Here is a 23,440-nt window from a genome sequence, read left to right as displayed (position 1 = left end):
ATGATGTTGAACTTGACTTTCTTTTACCAAAGCTGTAGGGCTTGTCCCCCATGAAATAAAAAAATTATAAGATTAAATGTGTTTTTTAAACACTACATAACCCTTTCCTTTCCATTCTGGAAATTTCTTCCTTATTCCCCAGTGAGAGTTGCAGGTCCAGTTATCTAATAACCCCAACAAATCTAAAGACATTTTCCACCATTCTGGTCCAGGTAGGCTCCTTTCATAATGACACTAAGACTGTAGAGCAGAGATTAGGATCCGGTTCTGAGAAATGAGAAAATCTAGAATTACTTCCTTAAATTTGCCATTGTTCTAAGAAAAAACAACAACACAGGTTTTGCTTCTTGGAAGTTGAAATAGGAATATTTCAGATCTATAAGACATAAATGGATGACTATCATTTAACTATATACCAGCTGTCAGTCCTAAGTCTTAAGTAAGCCTTCACATTCAAGTCTCCCAGCAGTACCCCAGGTAAGTGTTTCCTAGATGAGTCTCAAGCTCAGAAAAATAATTTGAACAAGATAAGGGCAATACTTTTGTTCTTTTTCACTTCACCATGCTATATGCCTTTTAAAACTGTGAAGAATTTAGATTACAGAAATAGCCAGTGTCATTAGAATATAGTTTAGTATTTGAACTATTGAGTCATTTCAGGCTTTATCTGTTAAAGTATTTGTTTTATGATCTGAAGGTCATAGGGTCAGAAGGCTACAAGTTGTAACTTTCTTTTAATTCTGAAACATGTTGACCAGAAATTCCCAAAGTGCATTCCAAGGAATACTGTTTCCTACTCCATAGCCTCTCTTCCTGTCCCTCCTTCCCTCCCTCCATCCCCCCAACACATTCAGACACATTCACACACCTGACTTATTTCGGGGTTTGTACTAGGGGAACAGAAACAAAACAAAGCCCCTGACTCTAGAATTTATCTTTTGGACAGAGAAAATAGGCAATAAGCAAATATAGTAAGCATGTATTGTGACAAATAGTGATACATTCTATAAAGAAAAATGAAACTAATGAAGGGGGCTGGAGAAAACTGGGTGTGGGGTTGGGGTTGGTTGGTTATTTTATATAGCATAGTCAGAGAAAGCCCTCACTGGTCAAATAGTGGAACAGCAAGTACGAAGGCTCTGAGGTTGGAACCTGTTTTGCATGCTGTTTCTGGAGCAGCGTGATAGCCATGGAGGATGAAAACATAACCAGAAGCTAGTTCATGTAGAGTAATACAAGCCATTGAAAAGACTGGCTTTAATTCTAAGTGAGTTGGAAAACTATGGGGGATTTTCAACAGACGGGTGGCATGTCTGACTTAATTTTAAGAAGGACCAGTTTGGCTGCTGTGGGAGGGCCAGAGATGGAAGTAGGGAAACTAGTGAGGAGGCAATCGTAACAGTCTAGAGGAAAAAAATAGTGGCTTGGGCCAGGGTGGTTTCAATGAAGGTGTGTGAAATGCTGAGATTCTGGACATATTTTGAAGGTAGAGCCAACAGGATTGGCAAGTGAATTTGAGAGACTTGATTCGCTAATGAATGATGAGAGTGTGGAAATTAGAGGTCAGGAAAACCTAGAGGTTTTTGGTCCGATCTACTAGACGTGTGTATTGCCATTTATTGAGTGAATGAAAGTGTTACCAGTTTGGGACTGCTAAATTTGAAGTGTCTCTTAGTCATCCAGATGGAGGTGTTGAATAGGCGGTTAGGTGTATAGATGTGACGCTTGAACTCCATTATAAAGAAACATCTGTGGCACTAGTGTCCTAAGATACACACTTGGGAAATGTCATTTATAAACTGTTGCACTTGGTTCTGAGCCTTTCAAGCAAGCATGGCAGCAAGCTATTTGTTTCTGATCTCTAGGAATAAATGGATTCTGTTTTGAAGCTGAGTCAGGTCTATTCCTTTGGGATGTAGTTAGCAATACAAGAAAATAATCATTTGATAGCCATTCATTCATCCAGCAGATATTTACAGATCACCTACATTGTGTTAGTCACTGTACTCAGACTTGGGGCTATGCTAGTGAACAGTACGGCTTTAAGAAGGAAACAGCTACATGAAATAGGGCCTCGTTGGTCAGGACAAGAAGTTTGGATTTTAGGCCAAGTGCATTGAGAAGACATTACAAGTTTTTAAACAGGACTGACCCGGTTTGGTTAACATTTTTAGAGATCACTCTAGCTGCTATGTAGCAGTCTTTCTGCCCCTTTTTTAGAGTTTTAAGCTGATAACCATGCTGAATTTCTGTGGAGACTAATCAAGTACAACTTATATTTGTCTGACATTTCTTAATATGGATAAGAATTAATGTAGCATTATAAAGGACATAGCTCACATAAATTACTGTAATCAGTATAACTTTCTCACTAATATAACTTCTGCATAGTCTGAACTGACCGAAGGTATCCCGATGATTTAGGAAAACCTATGCAAGATCTTCACCTTGAGTGAAAAGGAGAGTCTGCCTTAAATGATTTCACTCAGCCTGTCTGATTCCTGTGAGGTTGGCCTTGAAAGGATGAAGTGAAAGAGCAACAGGGAAGGGAGTGGTTACCTTTCTTGCAGCTGGGCTGTGGGAAGGGAAGAAATACAGGAGATGGAGTTGCTCCTTGAGATGTTGAACTTAACTACTGCATGAAAAATTTGATGGGATGTTGAATGAAGAATTTAAATATGAAATTGAAGATAGATATAAATCAGGACAAGTATTTATACTCCCTTATTCTCCCCTTAGAGGCTATCCCCTCACTTATATTCAAAACGTGAATTCTCAGACCATGAATTCGGAGACCACAGATTACTGTTACACAATCCATATTGGCACAGATGTAGTTGATGTCATGATAAACAAATAGGCTTTAAAAGTATCTCCATATTCCCTACAAAAAGAGAGGCCTCTGCGGCGAGATCTGTACAGGTGACTAATTCCATGCCATAGCTGATTGATTCAGAAGTGGACATATGACCCACACTGAGTCAATCAAATTCTCTCTCGAGAATCTGTACCACCAGACCATATTTAGTCTGACAAGAAGTGGACCTGTAAGGTCATGTGGAATTGAGAGTCTTAACATGTCAACTCTTGATTGGTGATCACTTGATTGGGTCATGAACTATTCCAAAAACCCAAGGCCTTTTTTCAATTCTTACTTAAATCCATAGACTCATTTTTATATATGGTTAAGAGCTACTGTCTTGTAACTTACAAAATGAGTTAAAAATTCCTAAAAATGAATGTTCATAAATTAGTTCATGATTCTAAATCAGTATTGTGTGCATGCTATTATTCAGTATTGCATACATTCCACCATGTACAGTTACAAACAATTTATTAAATTTGGGTGAAGGGTGTTTTATTGTCATCAGATGAGCTGACTATCATTTCAGTTTTTTCTATTCCTGCTTTTTAAATAGACTTTACTGAGACTTGCCGTTAACGATTTATTAATCTATGGGTTGTTAGCTTACCTTATAATGTGTGGTGCATACTTGTGTTGTTGTTGTTTTTTTTTTTTTTTTTTTTTTTTTGCTCTTACCCCTATTTTTAAAGAATACACTTTAAGATACATATGTGTGTTATGGCTCCATTTTGAATCATCCTGACTCCTTAGCTGAAGCAAACGTATATAACAAACTCCTAAAATGTGCTTGTAAGGTAATTTCTGTTAGCAGTGTTCTTTGTAGTGTGTGTTAGTCATGTTGGTGGTCACTTAGCATCTTGTGATCACTCCTCCTGTGCTTGAGGAACGACCCACACAATGAATCCTGCCTCACGAGAGTGGAAGCAAAAACTCACCTTCCTAGCTTCCCTTGCAAGAGCGCAGGATGTGAACTTGGCCCTACCAATCAGACAAACCTCCTCTGGGCTCTGAGATACAGGATTTAGCAATGCAAGAGGCATGGTTGGAGAGCATACTCAGTTCTGTACCCTGGCTGCGACAGTGGCTGCGGTGCTCCTAGGGGACAGGAGCAGCAGCAGTGGCTACAGGCTCCTGAATGTCAGCAGAGCTGATTGTAGCATCTGGTATTTCCTAGCAACAAGATCTCTCCTCATCTAATCAGTCTGGTAGTGTAGTATTAGGTGTTCTGAGATGCTTGGCCTTGAAACTGTTGGTTAGGTTTTTAAGAAACTCATGTTGTGGGATCCCTGGGTGGCGCAGCGGTTTGGCGCCTGCCTTTGGCCCAGGGTGTGATCCTGGAGACCCGGGATCAAATCCCACGTCGGGCTCCCGGTTTTGGAGCCTGCTTCTCCCTCTGCCTGTGTCTCTGCCTCTGTGTGTGTGTGTGTGACTATCATAAATAAATAAAAAATTAAAAAAAAAAAAAAAAGAAACTCATGTTGTGCCTCATCAGCCTGTTAGCTTGTGTTGCTTGGAGCTAAGAACTCTGGCTGATAGCATGCTACCTAGAAATGTGTGTTGTTTTGAAAACTTGAATACTGTAGGTAACAATCCCGAAGTTTACCATCATTTATATTGTTCTTCTTCAGTTCCCTAGAATTTGTCTTTTCTCAGAATCATACCACTCTAAAATCATAATTTAAATAGCCCTTTTAAAATCTTAAGCTCTGTTCTCTAGTTAGTTACTTGCTCAAGATGTATTTTAGCATAATAGGTTAGGACCATAGGCTCTGGAGCCAGATTGCCAGGATTTGAATCCCATGTCTGCCATTTATTAGCTGTTGTTCCTTAGGCAAGTTGAGTAACCAGCCTTTGCCTGTGTCATCTTTAAAAGGGGGATAATAATAGTACTTCTATGATTGTAGTGAGAGTTTAATTCATGTAAAGTGCTTAGCACAGAATAAGCACATAATACCATCACCATCATGGAGGCTAACTGCTATCTTGATCGTTCTTTTCTTTTTTTTTTTTTTTAAGATTTTATTTATTTATTCATGAGGGACATAGAAGAGAGGCAGAGACATAGGCAGAGAGAGAGAAGCAGGCTCCCTGCGGAGAGCCTAATGCAGGTGCTCCATTTTATTAGCTTCATTAACTTTCTTACCAATACGTTATTTTTTATTTTTTATAAAGATTTTATTTATTTATTTGAGAGAGCACAAGCAGGGCAAGGAGCAGAGGGAAAAGCAGACTCCCCACTGAGCAGTGAGGCTGACAAAGTCTGATCCCAGGATCATGACCTAGGCCATAAGCAGACACTTAACCACCTGAACCACCCAGGGGCCCCTTTACCAGCACTTTAAAATCTCATCCAAGATTCTCTTCTAGTTATGTGTGCCCAAAAGCAGCCAAAAATTGCTAGAGAAAGATAGTAAGCTATATGACCATTATGAGAAACGATATCAGACCCAAACGGGCCTTCAACACAGGCCTGCAATACTACTATAGTGTTTCTTTGGTCAAGACTCTCACCTTCTTAGTGATATTGCAGATCTTTAAAATTTTCAAAAGCAGACATTCTGGGTTTTATATGAAATCTCATTTCATTTTTAAAATTTGACAATGAGGGGCAGCTGGGTGCCTCAGTCGGTTAAATGTCTGCCTTTGGCTCAGGTCATGATCCCAGGGTCCTGATATTGAGTCCCACATCCTGTTCCTTGCTCAGAGGGGGAGCCTGCTTATCCCTTCCTCTGCCTCTCCACCCCTTCCTCGTGTGCACGCGTGTGCTCCCTCTCTTGCTCTGTCTCAAATAAATAAAATTAAAAAAAAAAAATTTGACAATGAATTCAAAACCTTAAAAAAATATTACCTATCAGATAAAATTTTTCTGAGGGTTAGATTCAGCAACTTAACTAGTTTTCTAACTCCAGTATAGGCAGGGCAGTTAACTAAGATGGAAGTGGTGGAGGATAGCTTGAGGATCTAAATTCCTACCTTCTCAAAGTAGCTAAACAGATACCTGGGCCCCAACCTCAGATTTGGTAGGTTTGGAGTAGAACTCTGGGACAGGTCTTTTTGAAAAGTTTTACAAATGTTTCTGATGTTGAACCACTAGCCTCACAAAATGATCTGCAAATGTTAAGTGCTAAATAAGTCTAGAATAATGAATTTCACTGCAGCCAAGTGAAGTTTGAATGAATAAGCAATTGACAGACAACCTGTTTTAGTTCTCCCAGTCTACCTGCATGTTGCAGCTGAATTAAGCACTGTTTAATTCCAGGCATGGAAAAGAAAGAGAGCTCTGTTTCTTTGGTGGGAGAATACAAAGAAAGGGGTAGAAACAGAAATCACATCCCTCCACCTTAATCTTGTTTTACACTAACATTCTCCCAATCATTGATTTTATGATCAGGGCATTCTTCCTTAGGTTGGTTGTAACTAGCAACAGAAGTAAAGTAAATAGTCCCTCTTGGAACAAGATCTGATTGTGCTGAGTACCTGTTTTCAGGTGCTTGGTTTATTCTGGAATTTAAATTGGCCCAGAGCAAGCAAGATGGGTACCATACTGCCCCAGCCTAGGATGATTGTTTTTTTTTTTTGTTGTTTTTTTGTTTTTTTTTTTTAGGATTATTGTTAAATCCTAAATCTTAATGCATTTCTCTCTTCACTTGAACCTTAGCTTGAGACTCTCGGAGCCAGCCTTCCTTATTTCCTTTCTCCTAAAGCTCTTACATCAGAAAATAAGAAATTTACTATTCTTTAAACTTACTTGTTCTGACTGGCCCTGTTACAAGGATGAGGGTCTATTTTATTTTAAGGAAGTAAAATTTGACAGTATTAGAGAAATCAAAACATTTCTCTGGCCAGATTCAAAATTATCGGTAGATTTTAAATCATATTTAAACAAATGGATGCTGTCTGTGGTTCTGTTTTTTAAGGGAAAGTAAAACATCGTATTCTATCCTCTACATGGGCTGTCTCCTACTTTACCTTTTCCATCCCAACCAAGATTAATTCATTACAAACAGAACTTTACTCCCTTTTGCGTCACTCAACTATTGGCAGAAAAAAGAGGAGGGAAAAAGTCCAAGTTACTTGAATTGTCGGAACAGATTCCTGCAGCACACATAGATGAACACATTGGTTCCTTCTCTGTCCTCTCACCTTCATCCTCAGACTTGGCCCTTCCTCTTCTCCCCTTCCCGTTTGTCCTTATGCCCCATATGTGTCTCTTGACCCCTTTGTCAAGTTAGGCCTTTAGAAAAGCTTTTAAGGGTATATGAACTACTGCCAGTTACCTAGAGCATTTCCATTGGCACTGTGTGTGGCTGGAAGATGACTCCAAGAGTTTTAGTGGCAGTTCTTCCATGTGTGGAGGTTGGAGGATAGGGAAAGAAGGGAGCAGGCAAAGAAGGGATATGTTCTAGATATCTCAATTACAAACTTGAAGTAATTTTGAATTAATTTTCCCATAGGAACTTTTATGATAAGTGGTTATTGGATTCTGGAACATGAGTGCTGATGGTGCCTTTTTTTTTTTTTTTTTTTCTATGAGGAAATATATTCCAAGTACCAGATAACCAAAATGAGTGCATTTATAGAACTCAAACCGTTAGTAAGTTGTAGAAGTTGTTTGTGCAGATTTACTTGTGGTTGGCTTTTATTTATTTTTTTTAAAGATTTATTTATTTATTTATGATAGAGAGAGAGAGAGAGTGGCAGAGACACAGGAGGAGGGAGAAGCAAGCTCCATGCTGGGAGCCTGATGTGGGACTCGATCCCGCGATCCCAGGATTGCGCCCTGGGCCAAAGGCAGGCGCTAAACCGCTGAGCCACCCAGGGATCCCCCGTGGTTGGCTTTTATATTGAAACATACTGACAATCAGTAGAGTCCTCAGACTGATACTTACTTTGTCATTTTTTAACAGTGAGCCGAGTTTATTGAACAGAGATATCCTAGGGTACTTATTCTTGTATAAATATAGATAAAATTAGCATTTTAGAAATGCTAAAATACCAAAAGAAAATATTTGAAGGTGTTATTTTTAATACCATATCAAGATATTCATTTCTAAATGAGTATTTTTTAGGGATTGAACATTACCTTTTGGTTGTTTTTTTTTTTTAATCAGATTTATTGAGGTATAATTTATGTATAGTAATACTCACCAAATGGATGCAGTCATGAAATCGCTACCACAAGTCAAGACATAGAATATTTCCTTCACTCCAAAAACTAACGCTGTACTTTGTAATTTTCTCTCTCTAGCTCCTGATAACCAGGGATCTCTTCTCTGTCTCAAAGTTTTGCTTTTCTCAAATGTCTTATAAAATAGTCATACAGTATTATAGTATTTTGGGGGGTCTGACTTCTTTTACTTACCTAGTGATTTTGAGATTTATTCTTGTTGCATGAATTAGCAACTGTTTCCTTTTTATTGCTGAGTGATAATCCATTGTATGGATATACCACAATTTGTTTATTCATTCACCAGTTGGGGGACATTTTTTCCAGTTGGGGCTATTATGAATAACACTACTGTGAGCATTTGAATAGAGATCTTTGTTATGGACATATGTTCTCAATTCACTTAGATAAATATTTAGAAGTAGTATTGCTATACTTATATATAGTAAGTATATGATTATCTTTATAAACACAGCCAGACTGTTTACCGAAGAATGGTATAGATTTGCCTTCCTATCAGTAATATATGAGACTCACAGTTGCTCCATATCCTCATTAGCACTTGGTATTGTCAGTCTTAAAATTTTTTGCCATTCCATGGGACGCCTGGGTGACTCATTAGTGGAGCGTCTGCCTTTGGCTCAGGTAATGATCCCAGGGTTCTGGGATTGAGTGCCGCATGCCTGTGTCTCTGTCTGTCTCTGCCTCTCTCTGTGTGTCATGAATAAATAAATAAAATCTTTAAAAGAAATTTTTTTTTGCTATTTTAGTATCTATGTAGTGATGTCTTCGTGTGGTTTTTAATTGACATTTCCTTGATGGCCAACAGTACTGAACATCTGTTAACTTGCATGAATTTGCCATTGATATTTCTTCTTTAATGAAATTTCTCTTCAAATCTGGCCCATTAAAAAAATCAGGTTGTCATCTTATTGAGACATAAGGAGATGTTGTCCGTGGAGCCAACCCTATGGGGTAGAGGCTGGAGGTGCTGCTGATGAATTCACCCAAAGTAGAACAAAAGAGATAGTCGTTTATTGAATACACTGCAAGAGAGCAGCATGGCAGGACAGCAAAGGAGACTGAGGAGGTGGGGTAGGGTATGGGGGGTATTGAGGAGGCATGGGAACTATGGGATTTTCCTTTTTGGTACCTGTGCCTGGTCGTTAAGTAGCCCTTTGGTCAGCTAGGGCTTATGGATATTTTGAGATGGGTTACCTAATGGACCTGTGTGCAGCTCAGTGGTCGCTGTGGGCCCTTTTACCTTACTCAGTTTCCATTGCTCAAGCCTGTGGCTTAAAAGTGGCCTCCACATTGTCCAGATATTTTCTTCTGGTGTCTGACTTGTTTTTTCTTTCTCTTAACAGTATCTTTGAAAATGCAGAAGTTTTTAATGTTGATGGAGTTTATTTTATCCCTTTTTTATTTTATGATTTGTGCTGTTTGTGTTTTTTTTTCTAAGAATACTTAACCCAAGCTCATAAAGATTCCTCTGTATTTTCTTTCTTTTTTTTTTTTTAAGACTTTATTTATTTATTCATGAAAGACAGAGAGAGAGAGGGAAAGAGGCAGAAACACAGGCAGAGAGAGAAGCAGGCTCCATGCAGGGAGCCCGATGTGGTACTTGATCCCAGGACTCCAGGATCACACCCTGAGCCAAAGGCAGGTGCCAAACCGCCGAGCCACCCAGGGATCCCCTGTATTTTCTTTATATACTTTCTAATTTTAGCTTTTATGTTTAGGTCTGTGGTTCCTTTTGAGTTAAATTTTTGTGTATAGTGCAAATTAAGGATCGAGGTTTTATTTATTTATTTTTGTTTATTGATTTCCACTTGTTCCAGAATAACTTGTTAAGAGTATCCTTTCCCCATCCAGTTATCTTAGCCCATTTTTTAGGTCATTGACTTGAGACCTTTCTTCTTTTTTTTTTTTAAAGATTTATTTATTTATTTATTCATGATAGACACAGAAAGAGAGAGAGAGGGAGAGAGGCAGAGACACAGGCAGAGGGAGAAGCAGGCTCCATGCCAGGAGCCCAACGCGGGACTTGATCCCGGGACTCCAGGATCGCGCGCGTCCTGGGCCAAGGGCAGGTGCCAAACCGCTGAGCCACCCAGGGATCCCCGAGACCTTTCTTCTTTCTAATATAAAGCATTTGATGTTGGGGTGCCTGGGTGGCTCAGTGGTTGAGCATCTGCCTTCAGCTCAGAGCGTGATTCTGGGATCCTGGGATCAAGTCCCGCATTGGACTCCCCATGGGGAGCCTGGTTCTCCTTTAGCCTATGTCTCTGCCTTTCTCTCTGTCTCTCATGAATAAATAAATAAAATCTTTTTTTAAAAAAAGCATTTGATGTTATAAATGTTTCTTAAAGAACTACATTGGCTGTATCTCACAGATTGTGTTTTCATTTTCATTCAGTTCAAGAGATTTTTCTAATTTTCTTTTCACCTGTGGCTTGTTTATAAGTCGTTTAATTTCCAAATATCTGGGAATTTTCTAGATATTTTTCTCTTAACAGTTTCTTTTTTTTTTCTTAAGATTTTATTTATTTATTCATGAGAGACACAGAGAGAGGCAGAGACACAGGCAGAAGGAAAAGCAGGCTCCTCACAGGGAGCCTGATGTGGGACTTGATCCCTGGAGTGGGATCATGCTCTGAGGCAAAGGCAAACGCTCAACTGCTGAGCCACCCAGGTGTCCCTCTCTTAGCAGTTTCTAATTTAATTCCATTATGGTCAGAGAACATAACAAAGTATGGTTTTAGTTCTTTTAAATTTGCTGAGATTTATTTTATAGTCCCAAATATTCTTTAAGATACTCAACCTTTGAAAAAGACTTGTCTCCTTTTCATTATTTTATATTAAAGTGGGAGCTTACCAAATTACTATTTTATAGGCTCTTTTTATTTTTAAAAAGATCATAAGGTATGGTGGTACCTTACCTAATTGTGAATGAATCTTATTTTACTGCAGAAATAATTTTACTGTGTAGTGCTGTGTTGGTATTTGCTATTTTTGCCTTGTAGCTACAGGTTTGTAAGCTGTTCTTTCATTTCCATGCCTTTCATAGGTCTAAGATCTGGCAAACTTGGTGAACAGTGTGAAGCAGTCGTTCGCTTTCCCAGACTCTTTCAGAAATATCCATTCCCTATTCTCATCAATTCTGCATTCCTAAAGTTAGCAGATGTTTTCAGAGTTGGGTAAGTCTTTGTAAATCCTCAGTGTCCTAAAGTACTTTGTTCAGATTTCTTTCTTTAATGTTGTGGTCTTTATTGTTTTTGCCTTTTGGGACTTAACACATGGTTAGTGGCCATTTTAGTGGATGTACATGGCAGTTTACAACACTTTTGTTATGAAATGTAATGGCATTTTAAGCAGAAATGAACTTACAAGTCAGAGAGTACGTATTTCTTTGGGGAACAGGATAAATCAAATTAAGGCAATCTTTATATATGTATATTATTGCTATTTTGGAAGTATCTGTGGTTTGCACAGATTGTTTTTGAAAAGTTCCTGATTTAATAACTTACAACACAAGATTACATGTTACTGGGAAGTGTCTGAAACATGGAAGCCCTGGATAAATACCTTTTGGGGTTTTTTCCTCCCTGCTAGTCCCTCTCCTGCATGCACTTGTGTGTTTATACACACAGAGTCAGACTTGAGGGAGAAGAAATGTGTAGCATTAGCTTGAGAGAAGAGGAAGACCATCTGGCCTCCTGGTCTTGGTCACAATATGATTGAGGAGATTTAATTCATCCCTAGGGCTTCTCTTCCTATCACTGCCATTTTGGTGTCTTGCAGCAGGGCTGCAGGCATTGCCAACTGCTTATGCTTAGTAATCTTAAGTGTAGGCTTCACACTACCAAACACCATATGAATCCTACATGTAGCTCCTGTTTTCTCTAAATACATCAGTAGAGCAGTGTCTCCAAACTTTAGATCTTGAAAGCTCTCACCTGAATTTCTCTGGTCTTGAGTATGTTATCTCAGCTCCATATCCCTTCTTGGTACTTGAGTCTTAGTTCCTTTATGTTATCCTTTCCCTGATACATGCTTAGAGTTCCTGGCTTTGGCTTTCACATTTCTCATCCTTCCTTCTCATACGTGTCTGAGGATATCAGATAATATCCAGGTAATGATACGATGGGACCTCTTGGAAAGGATTGAATCTGGAATTAGTTCCATCCACTATAGAAGGAGAGAGAGACAGAACTGTAAATGCTGAGTTATGAGAAGTCTAATATCCCATACAACAGACATGAGTTTTTTATTTCCTTTGAAATGAATTACAAATTGTTTGCCAAGCAGTTCTATCAGTTCACACTTTCACCAAGATTGCATACCTCATGACCACAACCTAGTCAGCACTGTTAGTTTTATTACTTCTGATTTGTTAGTTATAAAATGGTAATTCATTGCTGTTTTAACTAGCATTTTATAAATAACTTGTGTGGTTGAATATTTTGCCATATAAACTCATTTCCTTTACTGCATATCTTGCTTGTTTGCTTTCTTAATTTTTGTTTTATATATAATCCTGCTCTTTGACGAAAATCCTTAAACATATTAAATTTTTGTGAGTAATGTCAGTATTCTTTGATTAGAAGAAGACATGAAGGGGAAATGGAGACATTTATTTTACACATCTGCAGTAATATAAATAACTAACATTTACTGACCTCTTTCTATACATCAGTTCCTATTCTCATTTGTACATGTTTTCATTTGTGGTAAGTACTGTAGGTCAGCACTATATAATTGAGGAAATGAAATAGAACAGAGAAGTTAAGTTGAACTTGTCCACAGTGATAAAGTATAGTTAATGAGAGACAAAGCCAACATCCCAGTCTTGGCAGTTGGTTTCCAAAAGCTATGATATATTACCTATCTGACAGTTTGAACATTTGTGTTTATTGTACATAATACGTTTGAGACATACCTGGATAAACAGTATGCACGGCATGAGAAAATTATTTTTAGGGAGAACATCAAACATTTGAAAAGGATTCCTTATGTTTTGTTTTGTTTTGGCATTCCAGGTATAATAACAAATGCAAAAGCAAAAACTTGAGAATCCCTCTTCTAGTGTAGTGAAGCAATCAAATATACCAACCATGCCCACAGTTGTGTCATCTGCAAATCAGGGCAGATTTTCTTCCTTTTTGGTCTGTGTGCCTTTTATTTCCTTTTCTTACTACTGCACTAGCTTGAGGTTCCAGCCCTATATTGTATAAGAATAATGAGTGCTGGCATATTTGCCTTTTCCCCAGAATTCTGAGGAAAGCATTCAGTATTCCAGCAACTTAAATATAATGTTAGTTCTTGGCTTTTGGTCTATATTCCTTATCAAGTTAAAGAAGTTTTCTTCTATTCCCTAGTTTGATTAGTTTTATCATGGTTGGGTTACTGAATTTTTTCCTTGCTTTTTCTGCATTGATTGATATGATCATGTAACTGATTAGCCTGTTAATATTATAAATTTGCAATTAAGCATTGCTTAATTTTTCAATATTAAACCAGCCTGGTATTCCTAGATAAAAAACAACAACAGCAAAAATCAAAGTGTAGGCTTCAGCCTTTTTAATGAGGCAAGTAATAAGATTGAAAAACATTGTCCTGTTGCTAAAATTTAATATCATTAGTGTGGCTTTGGTTCTTAATTAAATATTACTTTCCTAAAGTCTAATTTGCTTTATCTCTGGTTCTTCATAGAAACAATTTCCTGAGGCTGTGTGTTCTTAAAGTTACTCAACAAAGCGAGAAGCATTTGGAGAAGATTCTAAATGTGGATGAATTTGTGAAGAGAATTTTCTCTGTGATTCATAGTAATGATCCTGTTGCAAGAGCCATCACACTCCGGTATACTCTGTTGCTATCATGAATCACCACAAGATTGTTTGAATTGCAATTATATAATCAAAAAAAGGCAATATGTTTCCTTTTTTCAGTGTGAATGTTAAGGATTTGTTTTTACAGCCAAGATCCCAGGCAGAAATAGGGTAACTATCCCTATGTGTACATGCTTTTCTGTTACCACCTATGGTACTGTTCTGGTTGTGAATTACTGCTTAACTTGTGTTTGAAAGATTCCTTCTCATAGGTTGGTTTTCTGATCAGATAACTGGGGTCTGAGTCTAGCTTAGCCTCAGCTCATTTTGAACTCTTACCTTCCTGACCTTGTTCTGTTTCATGTCAGTTTTTGTATTCACCCTTGGTTATGTGCTCATTTTTATATGTAATAATTTTTATTGGAACTCCTTGGAGAGGGGATCCCTGGGTGGCGCAGCGGTTTGGCGCCTGCCTTTGGCCCAGGGCGCGGTCCTGGAGACCCGGGATCGAATCCCACGTCGGGCTCCCGGTGCATGGAGCCTGCTTCTCCCTCTGCCTGTGTCTCTGCCTCTCTCTCTCTCTCACTGTGTGCCTATCATAAATAAATAAAAGTTTAAAAAAAAAAAAAAAAAAAAGGAACTCCTTGGAGAATGCCAGATAGAACCACTGTAGTTTCATCAGCCTTTTCTTTTCTTTCTTGGCATCTAAAAAAAAAAATTTCTTTTTAAAGATTTTATTTGAGAGAGGGATTGGCAGGGGCTGAGGGGAGCAGAAGTGGAGGGAGAGAGAGAATCTCAAGCAGGCTCTACTCAACCGACTGAGTCACCAAGTGCCGTGCCCCCCAGTTTTGTTTTGTTTTTTTAATTTTGTCAGAATTTCGTATTGTAAGCCTTATATCCAGCTTGAATATATTCCCTTCTTAGGTCTACTGTCTATGGAATGTATGTGCAATTTTTAGACTTTTGGAATTCACTTTTCCTAAATTATAGGGCTCATATCTGACTTATTTTTGTTCAGGAATGAGCCCTCTTTTAAACCATGAAGTCTAGGATGTCACTTCTCTAAGTTTTAATATCTGGAGGAATAGATACTGTTAACAACGATTATTTTTGGTAGAGGTAATTGGGCTATAGATTATAAGAGACTTTTCTGAGTAGTTTTGCAATGTCTGAATTATTTTCCACAAGCATGAGTTATTTTTTTTTATCATAAGATAATTTTTAAAAAATAATAGAATTTAACTGGTGAAATGATTTTATAACTGATTTAGAACTACTTTGAATATTTTGAGAAGAAATAGATTAATATTTGAATATTCCATTAATTTTGCATGCTTGTTCTTTCCAAATGTGGCTTTGCCACAATTCTTCATTGAAGAACTGTTGCTATCAATAAAGCCAGAGATTTCTAGAAAACTTCCAGAAAGATTTATTTTATTTTATTTATCTTATTTATTTATTTATTATTTAGAAAGATCACTTTAAAGGAAAAACATCAAAATAAAATCTTAAAAAAAAAAAGGGACACCTCGGTGGCTCAGTGGTTGAGCGTCTGCCTTTGGCTCAGGGCATGATCCCAGGTTCTGGGATCAAGTCCCATATCAGGCTCCCTGTGAAGACCTGCTTCTCCCTCTGTCTGTGTCTCTGCCTCTCTCTCTCTTGTGTTTCTTGTGAATAAATAAATAAAATCTTTAATAAATAAAGGAAAAAATCAGTTTGAAATTATATTTTTTGACATTAACACTTAATGCAAAAAACATTAAAAGAAATTTGAGTTCAGGTGCCTGGGTGGCTAAGTTGGTTAGGCATCTGACTTCAGCTTAGGTCATGATCTCAGGGTCCTGTGATCCATCCCCAAATTGGGCTCTCTGCTCAGCAGGCAGTCTGCTTATTTTCCCTTTACCTCATCCCCCAGCTTGTACCCTATCTCTATCTCTCTGATAAAGAAATAAAGTCTTTAAAAATATATATATAAGCTAAGAATGTTAAGAAGTCCAGTTGCCATTTAAAACACAGTATAGGGGTGCCTCGCTGACTCAGTCCAGGGAGCATGCTATTCTTGATCTTGAGGTTGTAAGTTCAAGCCCCATGTTGGTGTAGAGATTACTTAAAAATAAAATCTTAGAAATAAGTGAATAATGAATGAATGAATACATAAAATGTAGTACATTAATAAGATCCTTATATAGGCAAGGCTTTATATGATTTTGCCAAATAAAAACATTCTTGGAGTAGTTACTTTAAGAAGAGGAAAAAGCTTGAAGATCAGGAATAAGAGGTAATCAGATCATTTTGTAAAGTTTGCAGAATTATAAAATAAATATCAAATACCAAAAAAAAAGGTATATTTATAACAACACAAAACAAAAATTCTAGAATCAACACAATATGAGAGTATCAAACCTTTCTCACAAAAATAGAACATTTTTGAATTGCCTTAAAATTTTTTTTCATGAATGCCTGGGTGCTTCAGTAAGTTAAGCATCTGCATTTGGCTCAGATCATGTTCCCAGAGTCCTGGGATCAAGCGCCCACATCAGGCTCCCTGTTTAGTGGAGAGTCTGTTCTCCCTCCCCTCCTCACGCTTTTTCTCAAATAAATAAAATCTTTAAAAAATTTTTTTCCATTATTTCATAGTTTTTTCATGATACAAGAAATGACTTAAAGTATTTTTTAAATTTAGTGTATTATTTAATATTGCATTATAAAGTAAAAATATGATCTTTTAAAGTATAAAAACTAATTTTGCCATTAAAAAAGTAATAAGCACCGTGTCATTTACTACCTTAATTATGTAAGAAAAAGTGTGATTTGTCAATAAAAATTTTTAAATCACACATTTAACTTGGAGCTAAATATATTAAAATGCAGTTTCCTTTTTTTTAATAACATTATAAATTTTAACACTAGAGCAGAAATTTTTTTCTAATGCATTTCATAGTAAATTACAATTGTGCACTTCCCGCTGGATACTTTAGCATATATATCATTTGCTAGAGTTCAGTTTGTTTACAGGGTTATCTGGTTCTTTTTGTTTTAAGATTTATGGATTTATTTATTTGAGAAAGAGAGAATGCGCACAAGCACACACATGCACAAGAGGGTAGGGATGGAGGGAGAGAATCTCAGGCAGGCTCCCCATGTAGCACAGAGCCCAGTGCCTGGCTGGATCCCATCACGCATGAGATCATGACCTGAACCTAAACCAGGAGTCAGGCACTCCACCGATGGAGCTACCCGGATGCTCCAGAGTTACCTGATTCTTTAGTGTCAGTTAATTGAGTACTGACAGGTGATTCAAATTACTCCAACCACTATCAAGATTTGGAACTTCAGAATATTCCCTTATGCTCCTTTCTATTCAGTTCCTTTATCTACCTCCCCAGAGGCCACTGCTCTTCTGATTTTTTTCCCCATTATATCAAATTTCTGTAAATTTTCAAACTTCGTATAAGTGAGCTTATACAATGGGTATCCTTTTGTGTCTTTTTGAGATGAATCCATTTTATATGTTAGAAATTTGCTCTTTTTATTGCTGAGTACTTTTCCATTGTGTGACTGTGAGTTTATCTGTTCTCTTACTGATGAATACCTATGCTGTTTCCAGTTTCGGGCTATTATAAATAAAGCTGCTGTGAACCTTCTGGTACAAGACTTGTGAACACGCTTCCCTTTCTGACAAATATATACCTAGGAGTGAAATTGCTGAATCATAGGGTAGGCATATATTTAATTTTATAGGAAACTGCCAGGCCTTTTTCCAAAGTGGTTTTAACCATTTTATATTCTGACCAATAGTGGTGAGCTCTGGTTGCTTCATACTTTTGCCAATCTTTGGTGTCGTCGTCAGTCTTCATTTTAGCCATTCTGGTGGGATATATAGTGGTTTTGATTTGCATTTCCTTGATGGTGATGATCACTTTCTCATGTACCTTTTGATGACAGTTCTATCTCTTTCTGAGAAGATCCATTCAAATTGCCCGTTTTCTTTCATTAAATTGTTTAGATTTTATTGTTACTTATTTTTTATTACAAAATTGTAGGATTTCTTGATATATTCTGAATACTAATCCTTTGTCAGATATATGCTTTTTAAATCATATTTTAAAATAGACAGAAATTTCTTTCAGGGCCTGAAAGCCATGAACAAAATTACTACCATTTTTATGCTCTTTGTTAGGTTATATCTCAACATTATTGTTTCTTATATTTTCTGTTTCAAACTAAAATAATGTATGCCTCAGAATAAAGATAGTTCCCAACTAGGGTAAGTGTTGTGAGTGTGTTATCTGATAGCCACTAACCACCATACATGTGCTTTTAGTTTATACTATGAGGTCTTCAAAATAATCTCCTTTTAAAAGGGAAAAATACTGTAAGTGCTTTTGTAATTAAAAAAAAAAAAAGATGTCAACTCTTTGAAATACCATTTGAGAAGCAATGACCTGCTCAACTGAAGAAAAGTTTGGCTGTATGTGTAGGGAGGATGGTCCCAACTCACATTCTGATAAGTTGACATTTCATAAATCACTTTCTGTGATGTAAAACAAAAAAGTGATACCTGCTCTAATGGATTCACTTATTTCCTATATGGTAAAATGCAACATGTGCAAAAAAGAAAAAATTGTTGATCACCATAGAAATGTAAAGAACTTGGCTATTAAAATCCGTCTTTGAAAAGATATGAAACATGTAAGTGATTATAAATTCGTTCCTTCCATCGTGGAATACTTGGCTATAGTACTTTTTTTTATAAAGAAAAAGATGTGATACAAAAAGGATCTCAGTGTCTTAGAGCAACATGATTTTTCACTGAGGAGCATTATAGCGCGATGAAAAACGAGTCTGTTAAAGAGAAAAAGTTTACAAAGGAAAGATGGGGCTGATAAATGATAGATCAAGTACATTAAGTACTCTGAGTACCCATTGAATAGAAAGTTTGTTGTGTTTTTAGGAAGATAGATTCAAGTGGAAACTCTGATCTCAAGGAACTTGCTTTCTGGAAAAATGTATAAGGTTAAATACATGAAAGAAAACAGAAAGTGATGTCTCTCAAATGCTCAGGAGTTTATAGAGTCAGGACGATTTAAACATAAGGGAAAGGACAAGAAGAGATGATACTTTAAAGATGTTTTCTTTTTTTTACCCGTTACTTTAGACTTGTCAATTAAAACAAATGGAAGAAGAAAAAGCTGGGAGGTATTCATAGTCTCTGAAATGTAGTGCTACAAATAATTTATAATATTACCAGAAATATTTTCAGAAAGTAGTGACTAATGAGATTATGCTTTTTGCGCCCTTTTATATTTAAGTACTAACAAACATCAAAAATGTTGATATTAGGGCATCCCGGGTGGCTCAGCGGTTTAGTGCCACCTTCTGTCCAGGGCCTGATCCTGGAGACCCGGGATCGAGTCCCACGTCAGGCTCCTTGCATAGAGCCTGCTTCTCCCTCTGCCTGTGTCTCTGCCGCTCTTTCTCCCTCTGTGTGTGTGTCTCATGAATAAAATAAAAATCTTTAAAAAAAAAAAAAAAGGTTTAAAAAAATGTTATTAGCCTAACCTAATCTTTTCTTATATGAAATAATATCTTACAAGCTGTTTATTTCTTTTGAAAAATAACGTAATTTCAAAACCTTATTTTCAAATTGAATACAAATTACATTTTTAATCCATTTAAAAATTTTTTTTTGTATAAACTCTAATACTTATGTCCTATCAAATCTCCATAAGATAGGTGGTAACATGTCAAGTTGGAAGGTTACTTAGGACGACTTTGAGAAAACCTGTCACTGTAGGAATTCTATTTTGTCTATCACAGTGTTTTGTAGCCCTCAAAAATCCATGCCTTTTTGCTGAAACATCTTTTAAGCTTTATCTTGTGTAGTTTGTGTTACAAACAATAGATTTTTTCCCTTTTCCAAATTTATAATTTATTATAAAGTAGACTGTGTTTTCCCAGATGCTTCCTCGTCCTTGCAGATTCTGAGATGAGCACTGTTACCTCTACCTCTGTTCTCTTGATGTTAAAGACCAATTTAAAAATCATGGTATCCATATTCACTGAAGTCTTTTTTTTACTTTGTGGATTTGCATAATAGCAAAAATGTTGTTTTGCCAAAACAGACTTAACATTGGAAAATTGATATTTTGATGCTTTAATAATTCAGAAGTTTCTGGGCTCTATTTGGTACCTGGGAGGTACTTCAGGATGATAATTTAGAATTTTGCTTATGTTAGATAAGCCATGTTAATTTTTCTGACATATCAGAGTGTAGAAAAGTGTTTAGAATTTGAGTCACTGCTTGATTCCTAAAGTTGATGCTTTACTAACCTGAGATTTAAAGGATTGCCTACAGATTTTAATTGTGTGATCTAGCTTTGCCTTGCTTCTTCCTCTCTTGATTTTTAGCTTATTGTATTTCTGTTCTTCTTGGGGTCTCTGTCTCTGTAGGATGTTGGGAAGTCTGGCATCAATAATTCCTGAGAGGAAGAATGCTCATCATAGTATTCGTCAGAGTCTGGACTCACATGATAATGTAGAAGTCGAAGCTGCCGTTTTTGCTGCTGCAAACTTCTCTGCACAGTCAAAGTAAGCATTGGCTAAAGAAAAGGTTTTGAAGGAATAAATAATCAATATACATAAACACTAAATGAAAAATGTAAGTGGTAAGGTGTATTTTCCAGGAGGATTTACATCATGTTGGGGGAAAAAAACTTCAATACATAATACAGAACGGTTAAGTACATATGTTGGCATTAACTGCACATGAAATAAGAATTTCCAGAAGGACAGATTTGCACAGATTAGTTAGGGAGGGCTTCATTGGGAAGCAGTTTTGTCCACTTAGGCATCCCCCTCTAAACATACATGGTTCTAATGCTAAATTGCTGCTTTCTTATTGTCTTCCCAAGGTTAGCTTTTTTGGCATTAGAACTATGTACCAAAAAAAAAAAAAAAAGAACTATGTACAGTTTGACAAAGATAGTAATTTGAGTTGAAACCAGTTTTAACCTATTTGGGATGTCATATCCTATATTATTATCTTATAAAACAATTTTTTTTTTGGATGCAATGCTGACCATGATTATGTTACTATATCTAAAAATACAAATTATCTTCTTTACTAACTGATATCAAAAATAGCATTGCTTTCTGGAGGCATTTTGGTAATATGCATTTGCTTTAAACATGTTCATCCTTTTATCCCCTTTAAGTGGACCTGAAAATCAACCTCTGAGAACTTATCCTGTAAGTCAGCAATGTGTACTGATACTTATTTGCAAGGATGCTAGTTGTAATGTTACAGAAACAACAACAAAATTTAGTAGCAACCTAACTTCCAACCACAATGAAATATTATCTCAGCTCTTAACAAATATATTTTAGAAGTATATTTGGAGAACAGGTTATATCATAATTTATGTGATATTATAGAGTATATTTTTTAAGAGGTATTTGTATTGATAAAATAGAAAAAAGACAAAGGGTATATATCAAAATACTGTCTCTGGGTGATAAGATGGTATCTTATTTTCCTTTTTTATTAAATTTCTCTATATACTGTCAGGAGCAACTTTGGGCTTTATAACCAGATGGATAGCATTATTTTTAAAAGTAAAAAAATGGCATTTCCATTAAAAATTTCTGCTAAATTTGCATAAAACATGGACCAGTCACCAACTTTCTGCTAAATTTGCATAAAACATGGACTAGTCACCAACTTTCTCCAGATTTTAATTATAATCTACTGTAGTAAATTTTCATTTCCTGTAATGCCAAAAAATACTTTTCTAAATTTCGTTTCTAAATTTAGATGATACATTTGTAATTTAGTGATTATGTTTAACGAAAACCATTTTTGGTTCAAGTTTTCTCGTGTTACTATCAAGCTAATTTTATTAGCTCTGGAATTTCTGATCTGTTTTGGATAAGGTTTAGACTAAGTAACAGAAACATTCTTCATTTATAGTATTGATGACCAGTAAACAATTTTTTTTAAGATTTTATTTATTCATTCATGAGAGACACACACAGAGAGAGAGGCAGAGACATAGGCAGAGGGAGAAGCAGGATCCCAGGTCCCTGGGATCATGCTCTGAGCAGAAGGCAGACGCTGAACCACTGAGCACCCAGGCGTCCCACCAAACACTTAAATTAAAAGTTTATGTAGAAGCAGTTTATAACATAATAGGCTTCCGATCGCTTCTCAGCCTTTTGGCTAATAAGATCAAGTGTAACATAACAGGCTTCTGTGATATAATTTGTGATATTTAAAAATACCAAATTAGTGCAATAGGAAAGGCTGAAGAGCCTATCAAATGTATCAGAGTGTAAAATTAACTAATTGTATAATGAAGTCTATATTTTTTTTTTGAACTGTATCTTTTTGAGATTAGCATTTACCTTTTCTTCTAAAATGATGATGACCTGGCTTGAGATCAAATACCTCAACCAGTGCTAGTGAGTTTTTGTCTTAGTATCTCTATTTATCAATTTTGTATCTTAAATTAGAGCAACTGGCCAAATAAGACCTTAAGAATATTAGTAATACTGTTCTCCCTCTGTCTATTATCATAACCACATCTCAACTGTTTTTAAAAAGATTAAGATTTTATATATTTAAAGAGCTAGTCCCCTGGGTGACAAAGTAGGAGTTGGAAACCCAAATACATTCAGAAATTGGGGAAACATTATTAGTGTGAGAGGTGCCCTCTAGCGGCCACTCTGCTGAACTAGATAGTGCACTCACATCTAAAAGCTAGGCCTTGGTCCCAGCTGATCCGGACAGTACAGGAATGAATGTATACCCAGTGTTGTCAGAGCTGACTTTTTTGTCGGCGGAGGGGGCGGTATACGTGGAAGCTGGAAAATCTGACTATTCTCTTTACAGTCTTTTTTTTTTAAGATTTTTATTTATTTTTTTGACAGAATGAGAGCACAAGCAGGGGGAGCTGTAGACAGAGAGGGAGAAGTGGACTCCCCACTAAGCAGGGATCCCAACAAGGGACTCAGTCCCAGGACCCTGGGATCATAACCTGAGCCAAAGGCAGATGTTTAACCCACTGAGTCACCCAGGCATCCTTCTTTATAGTCTTATTACCATATGGGACTCTATTAACATACATTCTTAATGTTGACTTTAAGAATTTTTAAAAGTATTACTAGACAAAAAAAAAAAAAGTGCAGACTTTTAATTTGCAATTTATTGGCACTAAAGGCCCATAACAGATTTAAAATTTTGAGCTGTATTAAAGTTACCTAAGTTACTGGAGAAATGCTTATTAACTATCTACCTCCTCCAGATAGTAGTCTCAGTGCCCAGGAGTATAGAGGTGGAGAAGATAAAGGCCCTATTGTTGTGTAAACACAAAATAGTTTCAGATGTGGGTTAATGTTATGTAAAAATAAAAACAATTTTGTGATAGAAATAATACAGTTTCATCACTGTGATAATGACCTGAGTGAGTTGCTTTAAGTAGAGTGATCAGGGAAGGCCTCTCTGACGAGGTAACATTTGAGCTGAAACTGAATGATTAAAGAGGCAGCAAGTTAGAAGAACATTCTAAGAAAGAA

General features: G+C 36.6%; 1 protein-coding gene across 2 annotated transcripts in view; it reads left to right on the top strand.

Annotated features, from left to right (window-relative positions):
* Window positions 1–23,440, top strand: part of INTS7 (integrator complex subunit 7) — an 85,174-nt gene that overhangs the window by 1,450 nt on the left and 60,284 nt on the right. For both annotated transcript variants that reach the window (XM_049112081.1, XM_025429860.3), the window contains exons 2-4: window positions 11,104–11,233; window positions 13,749–13,895; window positions 20,318–20,455. In XM_049112081.1, coding sequence (XP_048968038.1) covers window positions 11,104–11,233; window positions 13,749–13,895; window positions 20,318–20,455 — 415 coding nt within the window. The remainder of the gene's footprint in view (window positions 1–11,103; window positions 11,234–13,748; window positions 13,896–20,317; window positions 20,456–23,440) is intronic.

The sequence above is a fragment of the Canis lupus genome, chromosome 7 (assembly GCF_003254725.2).
Source record: "Canis lupus dingo isolate Sandy chromosome 7, ASM325472v2, whole genome shotgun sequence".
In the NCBI taxonomy this organism is placed as follows: domain Eukaryota; kingdom Metazoa; phylum Chordata; class Mammalia; order Carnivora; family Canidae; genus Canis; species Canis lupus.
Note: the sequence above shows the minus strand (reverse complement) of the source record. Positions and strands in the feature narration are given on the sequence as shown.